Source organism: Arvicanthis niloticus, chromosome 15 (genome assembly GCF_011762505.2).
Source record: "Arvicanthis niloticus isolate mArvNil1 chromosome 15, mArvNil1.pat.X, whole genome shotgun sequence".
Taxonomy (NCBI): Eukaryota; Metazoa; Chordata; class Mammalia; order Rodentia; family Muridae; genus Arvicanthis; species Arvicanthis niloticus.
This window is the reverse complement of record NC_047672.1, coordinates 43,559,642-43,574,993: the sequence shown is the minus strand read 5'-3', so window position 1 is coordinate 43,574,993 and position 15,352 is coordinate 43,559,642. Positions and strand designations below refer to the sequence as shown.

General features: G+C 35.1%; 1 protein-coding gene across 1 annotated transcript in view; it reads left to right on the top strand.

Moving 5' to 3' along the window:
• The window catches only part of Cftr (CF transmembrane conductance regulator), a 162,027-nt gene that overhangs the window by 126,589 nt on the left and 20,086 nt on the right, over nucleotides 1-15,352 (top strand). The window contains exons 20-22 of the mRNA XM_034519328.2: nucleotides 459-686; nucleotides 3,544-3,644; nucleotides 14,559-14,810. Of these exons, the coding sequence (XP_034375219.1) occupies nucleotides 459-686; nucleotides 3,544-3,644; nucleotides 14,559-14,810 (581 nt within the window). The remainder of the gene's footprint in view (nucleotides 1-458; nucleotides 687-3,543; nucleotides 3,645-14,558; nucleotides 14,811-15,352) is intronic.

Sequence of the window (15,352 nt, the reverse complement as noted above, 5' to 3'; positions counted from 1 at the left end):
TGCTAGATTTCTTTAGGAAGCATCTCCTTCAGAAAGAACCTTGGTATGAGGCAATTATTTTTAAGAGAATAAACTTAAAGTGTGTTTTTGCTTTGAAACTTATGAGCTCAATGCACAGAAACTTTACATTGGGAGACTTAGAAATTGACTCTAAAGACAAAACTCATTTTCTCAGCAGCAGTTAATAATTTAGAATTAGCCAAGAATATTGACTGTTATTTGCCAAGGAAATGTGAGTTAACAAGGAAGGTGGTTCTGTACTATTATCAACTATGGTTCGTACGTGACAGGGCAGGGCCATGCATTTTAAAAGTAAGTTCTGGTCTGGGTGAGAGGCCCACAACCATAGATGCTTATGGTGAGGTTACTCTGGAGTTATTCTTTGTCAGAAACATGGTAGTATGAAATTCTGTTCTGTTTTGCAAACTGTATGTTATCTCCTATGGGATGATTTACAGGCAGGAGTCCAATTTTCACCCACCTTGTTACAAGCTTAAAAGGACTCTGGACACTTCGAGCCTTCCGACGCCAGACTTACTTTGAAACCCTGTTCCACAAAGCTCTGAATTTGCACACTGCCAACTGGTTTATGTATCTGGCAACCTTGCGCTGGTTCCAAATGAGAATAGACATGATTTTCGTCCTCTTCTTCATTGTTGTTACCTTCATCTCCATTTTAACAACAGGTAATCTGAACTTAACAACTTAGAGCACTTAGGTAAAAATTTTTGTTAATGATTAAAATCTCATATATTTATATTAAAATATTTAGATGTTTTTAAGTAGACTTGTGGAGCTTATAAGTAATTTCCTTACATTTCTAGGCTTTTTATCTTTGTTTCTAAATAATTTATTTAAAGGTTTGTATGGTATTGTTCCTAGTTTCACTGTTTTAAGAATAATGAGACACTGAGTCAGATAGCAAAAATGTGATTGACAAGAAAAAGACCTTTTCATGCTAATGTTGGCAATCTAAGGGGGAAAGAAAACACACATGTACTTGTGTACACACACACACATGCACACACATGTAGATGCACATGAACACACTTTTCCTTTCATGATTCCTGTAAAATTTCTTTTAACAGCTACTTATTGGTAAAGTTCTTGTCTAACATGAATTTGAATCAATAAAAATTGCCATAGAAGTAAAAATAACTTATTTAAAATTAAAAGTGCATTATTTATCAAATATAAATGTTCTGAAACTTAGTATCTTTAAGGAAAAAATGAGTCATAATAAGAAAAATTCAAATCTATACAGATAAATGAGTATTTTAGGTGCTGGATTTTTTTACACTCAATGATATATGATTTATAATATATATAATATATATTAACATATACTATATATATTATATATTATATATTCTTATATATAATATAATATATAATATTATAATAATATATAATTATATAATAATATATAATATTATAATATTATATATTCTTTATGGCAAAATTCAGAGTAAATGCCACACAATGCCAGATTTGCAATATTATTTGATTATTAAAACAAAGTTGCTCAATCCCTGTGAAGCAGCCTTTGACAAGGTATCAAATTGCATCATGCAGCCTCAGGGTGGGTGTCACACTTGGTTACCTGGAGGAACCAGAACAGGCACTGGAGAGTCAGGCCTAAGTATGACTCATGTAGATACTGGTTTGTGTTCACTTCTTTCTATGGATAATTCAGTTCTTTCTGCCTCTATGTCTCTATCTCTCTGTCTTTCTATGACTCTCTCATATGTATAATATATATTATATATATTCGTGAGATCTGGGTTTGTGTCTCCATCTCTCTTTCTCCCTCCCCTGCCCTCTTCCCCCTACCCTCTCTCAGAGTAATAGTTATCTTCATTTAACAAGACCATACCACATGAACTTCGTGTGGCATTTTCATTCTTCTTGATTAATGATACAAATTCTTTGTCTAATTATAACATCCTAGAGAAGACAAAAATCATATCCCTTTTGGCAATGGGCCTGCTGCAGATTTACAACTGCTATGAAGATATGGTTAACATACCCATTTATTGCTTTCTTTATGCATGGCTATGAAATGAATCTATAAGTACATATATTTGTATATCTTCACATACAGTCATCTTGACACCTTAAAAGTAATTTTTAGAAGGCAGAATATTGATTCTTTTATATAAGATAATTCAAAGGGGATCAAAGATGAGTAAATTACATGGGTTAAGGCTTAACAATTAACTCAAGCCAATATATCACATGCTGTATCAGAATAGACAATATTATTACTAAGTCCTGGGTTACCAAGATCAGTAGTCAAGATGTCTGATAGTCAACATAGCATAGAACCTCCACTTGGGATGAGAAGCACAGCCCAAGAACCCAGCCATGACCAACTAACTTTATTAGTCTTAATTTTTTGATTATATTAACTTACATTAATTTACACACATTAATTAACTTCACTAATTTTCTTGTGTGGGCACATATGCACTAATAACTCTCTCATAATATTGTGTGATTTTTGTGCAAGACAGTATAGTTTTGTCTGTAATAAATGACCAGTGACTATTATATTATATTACTTGGTCTTAAAATTTTACCTTACTTTTTTAGCCCTCAAAATAAGAAATATATAGGTACCCTATGTAAGATGAACTATCAACAGTTTTCAGTACATTATTTGATGTTAACAATGCATAATTTCTTTTGTCTGTGGTGTTCCTAAGATGGAGAAGATGTCAATATGAAAAATTTTAGTCAGTAATAGGATGGCTTATTCACCTGGATGTTTAACTTTATAGTAATTTAGTGCTAGATCAAGCAGTATCAGTTGGAATATGATAATCTGAGTTTATAATAATATATGAACATTTATTTTAAAATTATTTGTAGTCATAATTCTCATTTTTAAATTTAATTAGTTGCTCTTCTTAATCCTAAATGAAATTTACTCTAAAACAACATCTTAGCACTGTCCTTTTCAAGCATATTGATCATTTTTCTTCTTTCTTTTAATGTAATGGGCAAACTTTTCTCTTTAATGGCTAACATTAGTTTTCTGACTGCCTGGTGACACGTGAAGTCTACTTTCCTAGAATCAGTCTCTAATGAGCAGAGACCACGACCCTTGAAGAGGTGCTCAGTACATGTGCTTGTGCTACTCAGATGGATGCGTCCCTCCTCTGATTTTTGTAGAGGATCTCATTTCCTATTTATTTATATTCATTCATTCATTTATGGTCCAGTATTTGTTTTTATTGTTACATACAGAGTAAGAGTAGACAAGACAATTACATTATCTACTCACTACTAACATTACCTTCAGCACCTAAGTAAGCAGCATTTACAAGTACAGCACTTTCTCAGTATAAAGTCACTATTTGATTTGAAATTTTGGTCGAAAGCTTACTCAATGAGGGTATTACTGTTCAAAGGAGTCACTAAAACTGCATTAAGTTGAAACATAAATTTATTGGCAAGTGACATGAGAGATGTGAATACAATGATTCACAGAAGAAAGAAATAACATATACTTTGTTCAAAACCCTTTTTCGTATCTAGGTGAAGGAGAAGGAACAGCTGGGATTATTCTAACTTTAGCTATGAATATCATGAGCACTTTGCAATGGGCTGTGAACTCAAGCATTGATACAGATAGCTTGGTAAGTTACTATTTTTAATTTTATGAAAAGTTGAGAGAACAAAACAAAGAGTAGGCAATAACATTACATATATATAAATACACACACATACATATAACTGGGTGATATATATATATATATATATATATATATATATATACATACATATATATACAAGAAATAAAGTGTTCAGGTTAATTTAAGGAAATTCTGTATCACACATTAAGCTGTGGTATGATTTATCTTTGATCCTCATGAATCTTCATTGTGCATACTTTTGTACATGTGTCTTTGCCCTGGAGTTTTCCAAAGCAAATCCTAGGAGAGAAAGAAATTGCTGAGTTTAGAATTTCCCCAAGCTTAGCTTCACTAATGCCAAATTACTCAGGTCTGTTGTACTAGTATATACTTCTACCAATTTTAGTAGTTACGTCACCAGCAATATTTCTTATTCAGGCCTTTACATTTTTGCCAGTCTGATGAATGTGAAGTAACTACTAAAATTTCAGAATAAATCCTTATTGTTGAAGATTTGGTTTGTTGTTGTTTATTTCTGTTAAATGTTTATTCATGTTATTACCTTACTTTTCAACATGATGAGTTTGTTTGTAGGGTTTTTTTTTTGTTTGTTTTTCCTTACTTTGTAGGTATTTTTGAGTCCTGAATCAGTTGTCGGTTCTATACATTTAAATGGCCTTTGAGCCAGTGGCTTTATTCACAGTATTCCTTGATATGAAAGGAAACATTGGATTTAATAGAGTTTAGTTTATTTTTCTTTTCCTTTATGGCTTGTGCATTTGGTGTCTTGTTTAAGAAATCCTTCTGTATATTAGGCTTTCACATTCAGCAGCCTGACATTATTTATAATATATGTGTCTTATTTTTAAAATGCCTGGTCTTAGTGACTGTTCCCTCCTAAGTGTTTATCATTGCTCCTTTCCTTTGTGCTTAAGTGATGTTGTCTTGCATTTGAGTACTTTGTGTGTTCACAGACCATATTTTGGCGTATGGTATCTTCTTCCATAGGCTGAGAGCCGGAAGTGACATTGTGTGCTAACATGATGTGAGGGACTGCTAACCCACAGGGCTAGTGCGAGAAGTGAGAGGAAGCTCAATAGAGTTCCCTTTTTATATTTTAATAAAAAGCATATTTTCAGTTAGACTTTAGAATTGACCTGAGAAATTCATCACTGATTTCTTTTTAAATTTTTGATTACATTTATTTGTGTAGGTAAGGAATGTCCATGCCACAGCATGAGTGTGGAGTTCAAAGGGGAACTTATAGGACTCACTTCCCTCGCTTCACTGTGTGAGTCCTAGGGACTGACCTCAAGTCATCAGGCTTAGCAGAAAAGGCCATTACATGCTGATCCATCTTTGCTGACCTGTCACTGACTCTTAAGGCTTTTGACCATTCATCCATTCATTACTTCATTTCTAGAAGGTCTTGAATTCCCAGTTAAAAATTATCATCCAACTCCCTTGACTTCCGTTTTCTGACGCACATTCAGGTGATTGTAAAATTTCTAAAATCATAATACGTATATACATTAATATATAAACACATACAATATATTTTTATAAACATGTCATGAGGGATAAAACTAAAATATTTTAAAGCTTCTTCTTGTTTGTGTGTTTTCATAGTTTGCTGAGGCATCTTAATAATTCCTGAAATACAGTTTTCTTGGTTTTATTTTTCATAGTTAGACCAGTTCCTAGTCTCTTCTCCACACTTCTTGGTTTTATTTTTGTCTTAGAGCTCTTATAAAGACATATATCTGTTGGAAGTAGCTGAAGAATATTATATATATGCTGTTTATGTTTACTTAAAATTTTATAACCATGACTTCATAATTCAAAACCCTTGTGCACATTACCTATTTCTCTACATAAAAAAAAAATCTCTTCACCTTGTCCATGTACAATTTTCTTCACAACATTAATTTTTTGGCTTAATCACATAGACAAACTTTTGACATTGCAACATAATGTTGTCATCTACAGAGTTCACACTCAAGATATTTAAGCTTCTACACTTAGTCACACACATCCAAGCTAAGGTTGTCGGTAAGTTTGTGATTCCTATTGGGCTTCTTTTATAGCTCTGTTTGTGCAGTTGGATGTGGCCTGTGAACTGTGGGTTGGACACTCCTGTTAGAATAGCCTATCCACAGGCTGACAAAACCTTGGCTAAATACATATCTACTTCACATGTCTAGTGTCCATGACAAACACTTTAAGGTATTTCTCCAGGTTTTTCCATGAGTATGCTAGACTTTGTAGTCTATTCTTTGACATTGTATCTTTCATGGTGTATGAAAGGACCTTTACAAGGACCTATTGTGTTTTATAATATGGTCTATGAAGTGTATCAATATTTGCAGTTGATTAGATTTTCAAAAGTTATGCTCTTTTGTTTAATATCAAAGAGCATATGTCAGTATGCATTTCCTTGCCAAGGAATACTGGTGGGCCTTCCTGGGTGTTGGTGGTCTCTTTCTGCTGTTAACTCCCATCCTGCTAGTTTCACCTGCACCTGCACTGCTGCTAGAACTACCCAATAGTGCTTTTCACTTCTTCCTTTGGAATTAGCAGAGAGAAGGTCTGAGCAGTGCCATCAAATTTCATATCCACTTGATGTAACCACTAGGGTCTTATAACACTAAGCAAAAACTCAATGTGACGTCATTTTATCTTAGCATCTTTTTTAACTGCATCTAGAGTTATCTGAGTTTAAAATTGAACAAATACGATGTTTTCTTTACTATATTTTAAAACTAAGTGCAAGGCTATTCAGGAAAAGTCTTCAGAGTTGGAACAATTACTTCATTTACCCATTTGCCCCAATTTAAAACATGAATACAGAGTCAATTTGACTATGAAGTTATAAACATAGCAGTGTAACTTTGTTTTTATTTACTACCTATTACCTACCCACAGACCCCTAGCTTTTCTTATCTCTTGGCTATTAAATCTAATATCACAACAATACAAGTTATGTTGTGTTATCACATATCTGAAATGCTGATACTCAGAACTATCCAGCAAATTATGTTTTCATAATAAGTTTATTTATTCCCAAGTTCTTTCCTTTATTACTGTATCCTTTTAGACATTAGAACAATTCCATTCCTTAAACTCTCAGCAAAGGACCTTCCTACATATCTCATAGAAATACATGCATATATATATATATATATATATATTCATATACATATACATATCCAGAAATAATTTCCTTACATCTGTACTAGCTCTTTCTTAAGGCAGCATACTATTAGAGAACTTGGCAGTAGACATGACATCTCAGAGTACGAGTTCCTATACAGGCTTACTGAACCTCTAGTCATATGTACTTTCTTTGCCCATGTCCTTGCTTCTGTCTACAGGCAAATCCTGTGTAGTTGCCTACCCTTTATGAGACTTGTCACTTTATGAATACTCTCACTTGGTCTCCAGTTCTGTCGTAATTATTTGACCTGTTTACAACAAAACTTCTAAAGAGATTGCCTTTCTCTGTTATACCTTCTGTTCTTTACACGGTTTCTTTCATTTTCTTCACCTACTTGAGTCACAATAAATATTATGCACAAAGCAAAGCAACATCCTTGTTTCCTGCAGTTGTTGAGCACTATTTTCCATGGATGAGTCCTTATACTATTTCATTTTTCTGCTACCTCTTGGGCCTTCATTTCCTGTATCCTTTAAATCATCATTTGTATTACAGCTGTCTTCTTTCCCTGTACATTCTCTCTAGCTATTGTTATCTAACCCCATGCTTCAAAAGTTGTCTCTTGCTGAATTATAGATTCATATATTTAGTGTATATATCTTTATTGCTCTCGATACATATCCTGCTACCATCTTGATAACTCCATGCATCCATAAAATATTCCTCTAGATTATTTTCTAGTAGATTTGACATGCTGGGGTATGAATTCCTGAACATCAACTCAGAGTGCACGTATGATCTTAAGTGACCATTAAAATGATAAAAAGTTTATACTCCATTTATTAGCCTGAAAGGCCAAATAAATGAAAGCCAGCAAAGGTATAAAAGGTGTTTTTTAAACCATCTGGTGACTAAGGGGTTGCCCACACATAATTTCTTCACTTGATAACTCATATCCTGCCAGAAATGTCTACCACAGAAGGAACAGAAAGTGAACAGCCTTAATATGTGAACACCGCTGCCTTCATTTTTCCAAGAAGACCAGCAGATAAGCATCCCCATTTCCACCAGATTATTGAACTGAACTGTATGTCCCTAGTAAAAAGAAGGAAGTTGCAAGGTTAAGAACAATGAGCTTACAAGGCTTCCATTTAGATCACCTAAGTGAAGTTCCAGAAAGTTCTTGCATGGTTGGTGCAATCTGAGAAGAGTTTTCTGTCAGCACAAAGTCACTCTGTTTCTCCTTTGTCCTCTCATCACCTGTGTTTATTTTGGGTTCTTATGAGGATCAGGTGACTAATTGTAGAATGAGCAACATGAAATGTGGGAGGACAAAAAGGAATTTCTCCTTTCTTCATGACTGCCATTACCAAATGTTGTTTCTATTGAAAACAGTTTCTGTTATACGGATCTGAGAGAGGAATTAATTTATCCTCTTTGTCTTTTGCCTCCTTTTAATGGTAGCTTGATTGTGGTTTGTTGTTGTCCTTACAAGTCTTTCTGGTGTATTTTTCAAGACATATTACCCATTCAGCCGCAGAGAGCCTTGTATTTCATTCTGGCTCAGAAACTAAGAAGTTGAGTGCCTTTAGGCAAGTCATTGTTCCTCATTTCCAGGGCCTTATTTTCCTCTTCTGTAAAATGAAATGGTTAGGAATTTTTCAGATTGCTGGCAGTTTTGACATTCTCTCTTCTGAATCCTTCCACATAAAAATGAAAACTTTTAACCTATATGTAGATATTAATTCAGTTCTTAGGAAAACCACACACCAACCCTTTCAATTCTTAGGAAAACCACACGCCAACCCTATCCTAAATTCTGAAATTCATTAAATATTACCCTGCAGTTACTACAGCTGATCTAAAACCTTTAACTCATTACTACAGCCAACAAAGAAAAAGTAACTAGTAGAATGATATTTTTGAACCTTGAATTAAGACAAGAAACTTAACAACCCCCTCAGGAATTGCTGGAGTGTGCAAAAATGTGTGATAAGCTTAGAAAATTGATTAGGGCTTTGTGCCAGCCACTTTAACTTCCTGGTTTAGGTTTTCTCATTTGTACAATGAAAGAATGGATTAGCTCATGGGCTCTCAGTCTGGCTGCACATGAATAAAGCTTCTTCAGGTTCACAACAGCCAGGGAAATTAGTTCTGCTGGGGCAGGGTGACAGCAACTGTTGTCTATATTTGAAATGTGTCCAGGTGGTTCTAATGTGTTTCTGGGCCTTTAAATCACTGGATTAAGTGATCTTGCAGATTCATTTTTGCTTTGAATTTCTGTGAGTCATATCACAAGGATTAGCAAACGTTTTCTACTAAGGTTAAAATGAAAATAGCTTCAGCTTTGTAAGCCTTTGGGCTCATGACCACAACTCTACCTTTGTATGACAAAACACCCATAATCACTCATGCGTGTGTGTGTGTGTGTGTGTGTGTGTGTGTGTGTGTTTCATTTTACTTTGGTAGTTACTATTTTCAGTTTATTTGAATTTTGAGAGGTTTTGGTTTGAGAGATAAGGGGAAAATATGAAATTGAGTGGATAGAAACAGAATGAGGAGGATCTGGTGGGAACTGGGAGAAGAGGAAAGAAGATGGTCAAAATATATTGTATGAAAAAATATAAATGTTATTTTAGCAAAAAATAAATCTAGGCTTCAGACATGAAAATAACTTTGGGCTAGGACAGGGAAGTAGGCTCAGATATTTTGCTCATCCTGATAAGCCCTTAGAAACAGTGATCACAGGAATGTTCACGTAATTGGGTTTAATGCCTTGCTTGTTCTTTGATTATTTGTGTTTATTGTCTTGCTTATTCCTTGACTATTTGCATTTATTGTATTGCTAGTTCCTCAACCTAGAACTGACCTTAATACTTGCATGTAATTAAAATGGTATAAAAGCAAAAAAGGACAAGGGGGGATGGGATAGGGGGTTTCTAGGGAGAGGAATTGGGGAAAGGGGATGACATCTGTGTTGTAAATAAATAAAATATCTAATAAAAAAAATCCAAAATAACAAATCAAAATATCCTATCAAGATTTCAGTATTTTCCTCTAAGCATCTAGATATTGAAATATTGTAACTTTTCTAAAGTATTCTGTCAGTTAGCTTCATCTTTTGTATGTAACATAAACATTTCTGTAAACATCATTGACAGCCCAAAAAGTTTGCTAGTGGTCCTTCTATTTACTAGTAATTATAATTTTTAGGCTAAGAGTTAGCAGAAATATGGCCAACATGTCATATTCTACTCTATATGCTTATATGCCAACTTATTAGCTTGCCAACTATTCCTATGCATGAGGCCTGATTTGGTTGTGGTAGATATACCAGTGACACTTCATTGAAAAAACTGATTTCCCCTTTCCCAGCAAGTATTGATTGCAAATAGTTTATTGGTTAAGGGTGAGACATGTCCACTTCTCCATCTCAGCACTGAGATTTTTGTCTGGTTTGAGCATGTAGAGATCTTGTGAATGCCATCACAGTCTGTGAGTTCACATGTGAACAATCCTGTTGTATCTGGATGACACTGTTTCCTTGGAATCATCTACTACCTTCCTATCAATCCCTCAGTTGTGAGAGGAGTGGCTCTCTCATTCTCTGTACATTGTCCAGCTGTTAAATATCAAATTGATCATGTTGTTAAATAGTTTCTGCTGCAAGGAAAGGCTTCTCATTAAAAATGTTCCAGCCAGTAAGCTGAGGCAAGGGTAGAAGACAGGACTTCTGGTTGGGAAAGAGTCAGGCAGGAGAGGCAAGTTTTGGACAGGGATGTGGATATAAGAAACTGAGAAGAATCCAGCCACACAGCTGAACTCAGGTTAGAATAAATGGGATAATAGGTTCAGACTTACTTCTGGAACCAGCCTAGCTTATGGCCTAAGCATTTATTAATAATATTAAACTGCTAAGTTTTTATTCAGGTACTGCAGCATGGGTGGAAAAGCTCATGGCTATATAAAACTAGTGTGGTGTGTTGTAACCTCTGTCTAATCAAGTTAGCAATGTACATTTGTAGACTAGGAAGATGAGATATAAATTCCCAGTCTTGAAGACATATCTTATCATCCTCACAGCATTGCAATTATCACTGCATAGGAGAAAAAACAATGGCTTTATTAGTTAGTAACAAAGGTTTAAATGACTTCATGTGGCTAAGCACTAGATGTTCTGAATAGTCCATTCTTTGAGTACAAGAAATACCGTGAACAATTACTATAGCGGATAGACCATTCATCTCCAAACCAGGAGACATACTCTTCAGGTCTTCTCACTTGGATAGACCTTTCCAGAGGCCCTTGGATCTGTCAGATTTCTGTCATTGTAACAAAATACCTGATACAAACCTCATGAAGAAATGAAATGTTTCTTTTGACTTACAGTCTCAGAAGTGTCAGTACATGGTTACCTGCCTTGACTTCAGACCTATGATGAGGCAGAGCATCATGGCAACAGGAATGTGTCAGAGAAGGCAGCTTACCTCATGGCAGCTGGGAAATGGGGTTAGGTGGTTAGGATGGGGGATATACCTCAAGGACAACCTCTCAGGGGCCAACTTCCTCTGGTTATTCTATACCTCCCAGTGTTTCTACTATGTCCCAAAAGTTCCATCTTCTTGAGACCAAGCCTTTATCTTGGAGTGACATTTATAATCTATTTCATAACTACTATGTTTAGGGACAGTGTAGGTACAAAGAAGTATAGTTGGATTCATTCAGGTACTGAGAGGGTCATTAGCATGACTAGCAGGGCAGGAGTAGCCTCTAGCCTTCTCCATTTACGAATCTGCTACAAGTTTTCATAAAATTTGTAAAATTTAGTCCTGTTTCCAGGAAGGATGGACCCCTTACTTTTTGACTTTATAATAGTAACTCTCTAGTTAATTTGGTCTGTATAATTTGATTTTTTTTTTTCTAAGAAGGACCTATCAAGTTGCTCGAGCTTTCCACAAACCTGAGATCTTGTTTATAAAGGATATGAACCTTTGACAGGGAAATCAAGCATACAATGAGTATGACTTCAACTTTGCTGTAGTTAGTTATTTACTATTTTTGCTTTTGCTGAGTGAAGAGAGGAATTCTGGCTATTTCCGAGATCCTGATAGGTTTGTAGTGGAGTTGAGCTCCTTTTACGTGCTCCTTTCTGAGCTCTCTGTCCCTGACTCACTGATGTTCCTATCTTGTCTAGAGTTATCTGGGAGACTTTGTCTTGTTCTGTCTTCTCTCTTTTGCAGAACTTCTCGGTTTCTTCCATGCCTCTTAGGCTACTGGAGTTTGGTTAGAAGACAGGACACCTTTTTGCAAGTTGCCCTTATTCATGGGCAACCTCTAGTTGCTTCATATTGTGGGTTGAGAAGGCTGACTGTTTCTCAGCCATCCTAAGTTTATCTATGACAAGACTTTTTCTAAAACTCCTAAGTCTTCAGTGTTTCAGTCTTAGATTTTCATTTTTATAAGCATTGAAGCCATGCTTTCTTGCCCAGGCTAACATTTGAGCCTGAGCTCAAATGATCACTTTCTTGGAAGCCATGAATACCTACAGTTATGTGTCTCTTTGGGCCTTGGCCTTTGAAGCTTAAAAGTTATTGTTCATAAGACTACAAAATACTGAACTGTCATTATGTCATGACTTTAAAAAGACTGTTTTTGAGACTTGGAAGAATGCTATGGTTCTGGTATGACTTCTCCTTCTAGAGGCAATCAACATGCTGACAACCCTCTGGTTCAAGGACTTTGTTAGTGACTAACCTATTCCATAATGACATTTCAGTAGTTATAAAGTACCTGCACTTGCTACTTTATCTGGCTGTCAGAAAATGTCCGGAGATATTGAATTGAACTACACTCTGTTCATGTTATAATGAGTGTTCACTGTTAAGAAATAGTGTGTTGGTCAGGAATATGTTCACTAGGCTAAGAATTGTTAGATTTGAGGTTCATTTTAAGCATTGAGATTGTAAGAAACAAGTTATAAACTTTCAATTTTAACAATAAGAATGGTCGGTCCATCTAGTACATACAATGTTAAATGTTCTGGACTTGTCTTTAATGGTGACTGTCACTGATGGAGTTAGATTACAGTACTTAGGTCAAAGAAATGTATATTACCTTTCAAAATGACCAAACCCTAGGTATGTATTATGTATTTATTTATGTATATATTTATTTATATGTATTTATTTATATGTATTTACTCCTTCATGTCTTCATTTATTGTTTGAAAAGATAGTATCTGTTGTCATCGTGTTTTAAAATTATCACAAGTAAAACTCAGAGTATTAAAATCAGAGTATTAAAATAAAATTAGAGCAGTATTTTTGTTGTTGGAAATTTGCCAAGTTCCTGTATTTCTGTATGATTTAAAATATACTTTATTAAATGTTATATTTATAGACAAGATTGTTAACGTTTCCCAAGGAAAGGTGAACAAACATATTTTCACTCCCAAACAGACACTGAAGAAGGGCAAAAGTAAGAATTTCATCCAAGTCTAACTTGGTGAACAGTAAGTTTACTGGGTGTACAGTAAGCATGGATGACGGATCACTTACAGACCATGAGCGAACATAAAACACTTTCATACTACAAAGTTCAACTCCATCGTGGATGATGACCTTGTGGAAGCTGTCCCAACATGTCCTACTCTTAGTTAAAGTCCCACTTCCTCTATTACTACATGCTCTAGGGTCTCCCAAGATCACTTCTAGCTGAAAGGAAGGGGAAACAGGAGGGAACTGATGGTTGGAGTCCCAGAGGAGGGTCCAGAACTCAACTCTCCTTCCTTCTACTAAGGAGTGTCAAAAGCTCTATCACTACAGACCTAGTTGTCAGTGCATATTATTCTGTCTATTTTGCCATATGGCCACCAGGCCCAAGCATACATCAACACTAAAATGATGGAAGAAGCCATTCTTTCACAATTCCATGGAATTTAAAATATAAACTTTGTATGTGGTCACATTTTGATAATGATGGAAATTGATTTTCAAGTAACATTTATTAGAAGTGTAATTTTTCACTTTCGATCTGTGCAATAACTTGAGCATTGTGGATCATTAAAAATTGACTAAGCTGCTAGATGTGGTGGCAAACGCCATCAGTCCCAGCACTCAGAACCTAGAGGCAGATGGATCTCTGTATATTCAAGGACAGCCCGGTCTACAGAGTGAGTTCCAGAAAAGCTAGGGCTACACAGAATAAAACCTGTCTTGAAAAAATACCAAAAAAAAAAAAAAAAAAAAAAAAAATGAAAGAAAGAAGAAAAGAAAAAAAATAAAGGAAGGAAGAAAAAAAAAGGAATCGACTAAGCATCAGGTGTCTACAAAACTGAGTTGACATACAGGATTAGAGATAGTTGTTCAAGAAATTGAAGAGGCAATACTGTCTGCAGTGCTACATTTTCTTACAACACACTGTGTAGTACTATCAAAATGGGGAAAATATTTCTTTTTCCCATCATCTATGCCCTTGAGAATACTTTGGTTATTTGTGTGTGGACTGTGTAACTGAGATTTAAGCAATCATAAAAATAAACAGGTCTCTACAGAACCCAGTTATATGTGTCTTAGTTGATTTGCTGGTTAAGCATTTAATTATATCTAATTATTTCCTGTTACTTCACTGAAAACCCTGACAAATAACCTAGTGACAGGTAGCTTGCATCATAATTTAAAGGCTATTTTTTTAGGCAAAGTCAAACTAATTATGGCACTGTTTAGATTTCTCAAACAAACATACTGTTATTTTCATTTCAGATGCGATCTGTGAGCAGAGTCTTTAAGTTTATTGATATACAAACAGAAGAAAGTATGTGTACCCAGATAATGAAAGAACTACACAGTGAAGAAACATCTAATGTTTTAGTCATTAAGAATGAACATGTGAAGAAAAGCGATATCTGGCCCTCTGGAGGTGAAATGGTTGTCAAAGACCTCACTGTAAAATACGTGGATGACGGAAATGCCATATTAGAGAACATTTCTTTTTCAATAAGTCCTGGTCAAAGGGTGAGATTTCAGCAGTACTTGCTTTGTTAGTGAGTCCCAACAACCACAAAAGTATGTTAGTAAAAAAACATTTGTAACATAATTATACAGTCAATATTTTTTATGCAGAGTTGAAGATGTGACTGCAAAGTTATGTTTCATATGAAATTTGAATTAGAGAGTCTATATAACAGGTTATTGTAAATGTGATTGTATTTGAATGTGACTATACTTGCCAATATGTAGGTGATTACAGATGTTCCAATTGCAGATGCCTTTAAATACACAACAGGCACCAAAAGATAGAACCATCACTACGAACAGTAGCACCAAATTTGTTGATTGGCACAGTGTAAAATTGGTCTATCCCTTAATTAATGTATATGAAACTTTAAAATTGAGTGATTTTCTTATGGGCAATGGGTAGCTATATCTTAGTTCTTTGGGCAAGTCTGCCAGTCCATGTCTCTCAAGTGGTGCACTTAGACCATGAGCATGTGGGATGGTAGGCACAGGTGCAGCCCTTAGAGCGTGTTCTGCTCTTTATTCCTTACTCTTGCTCT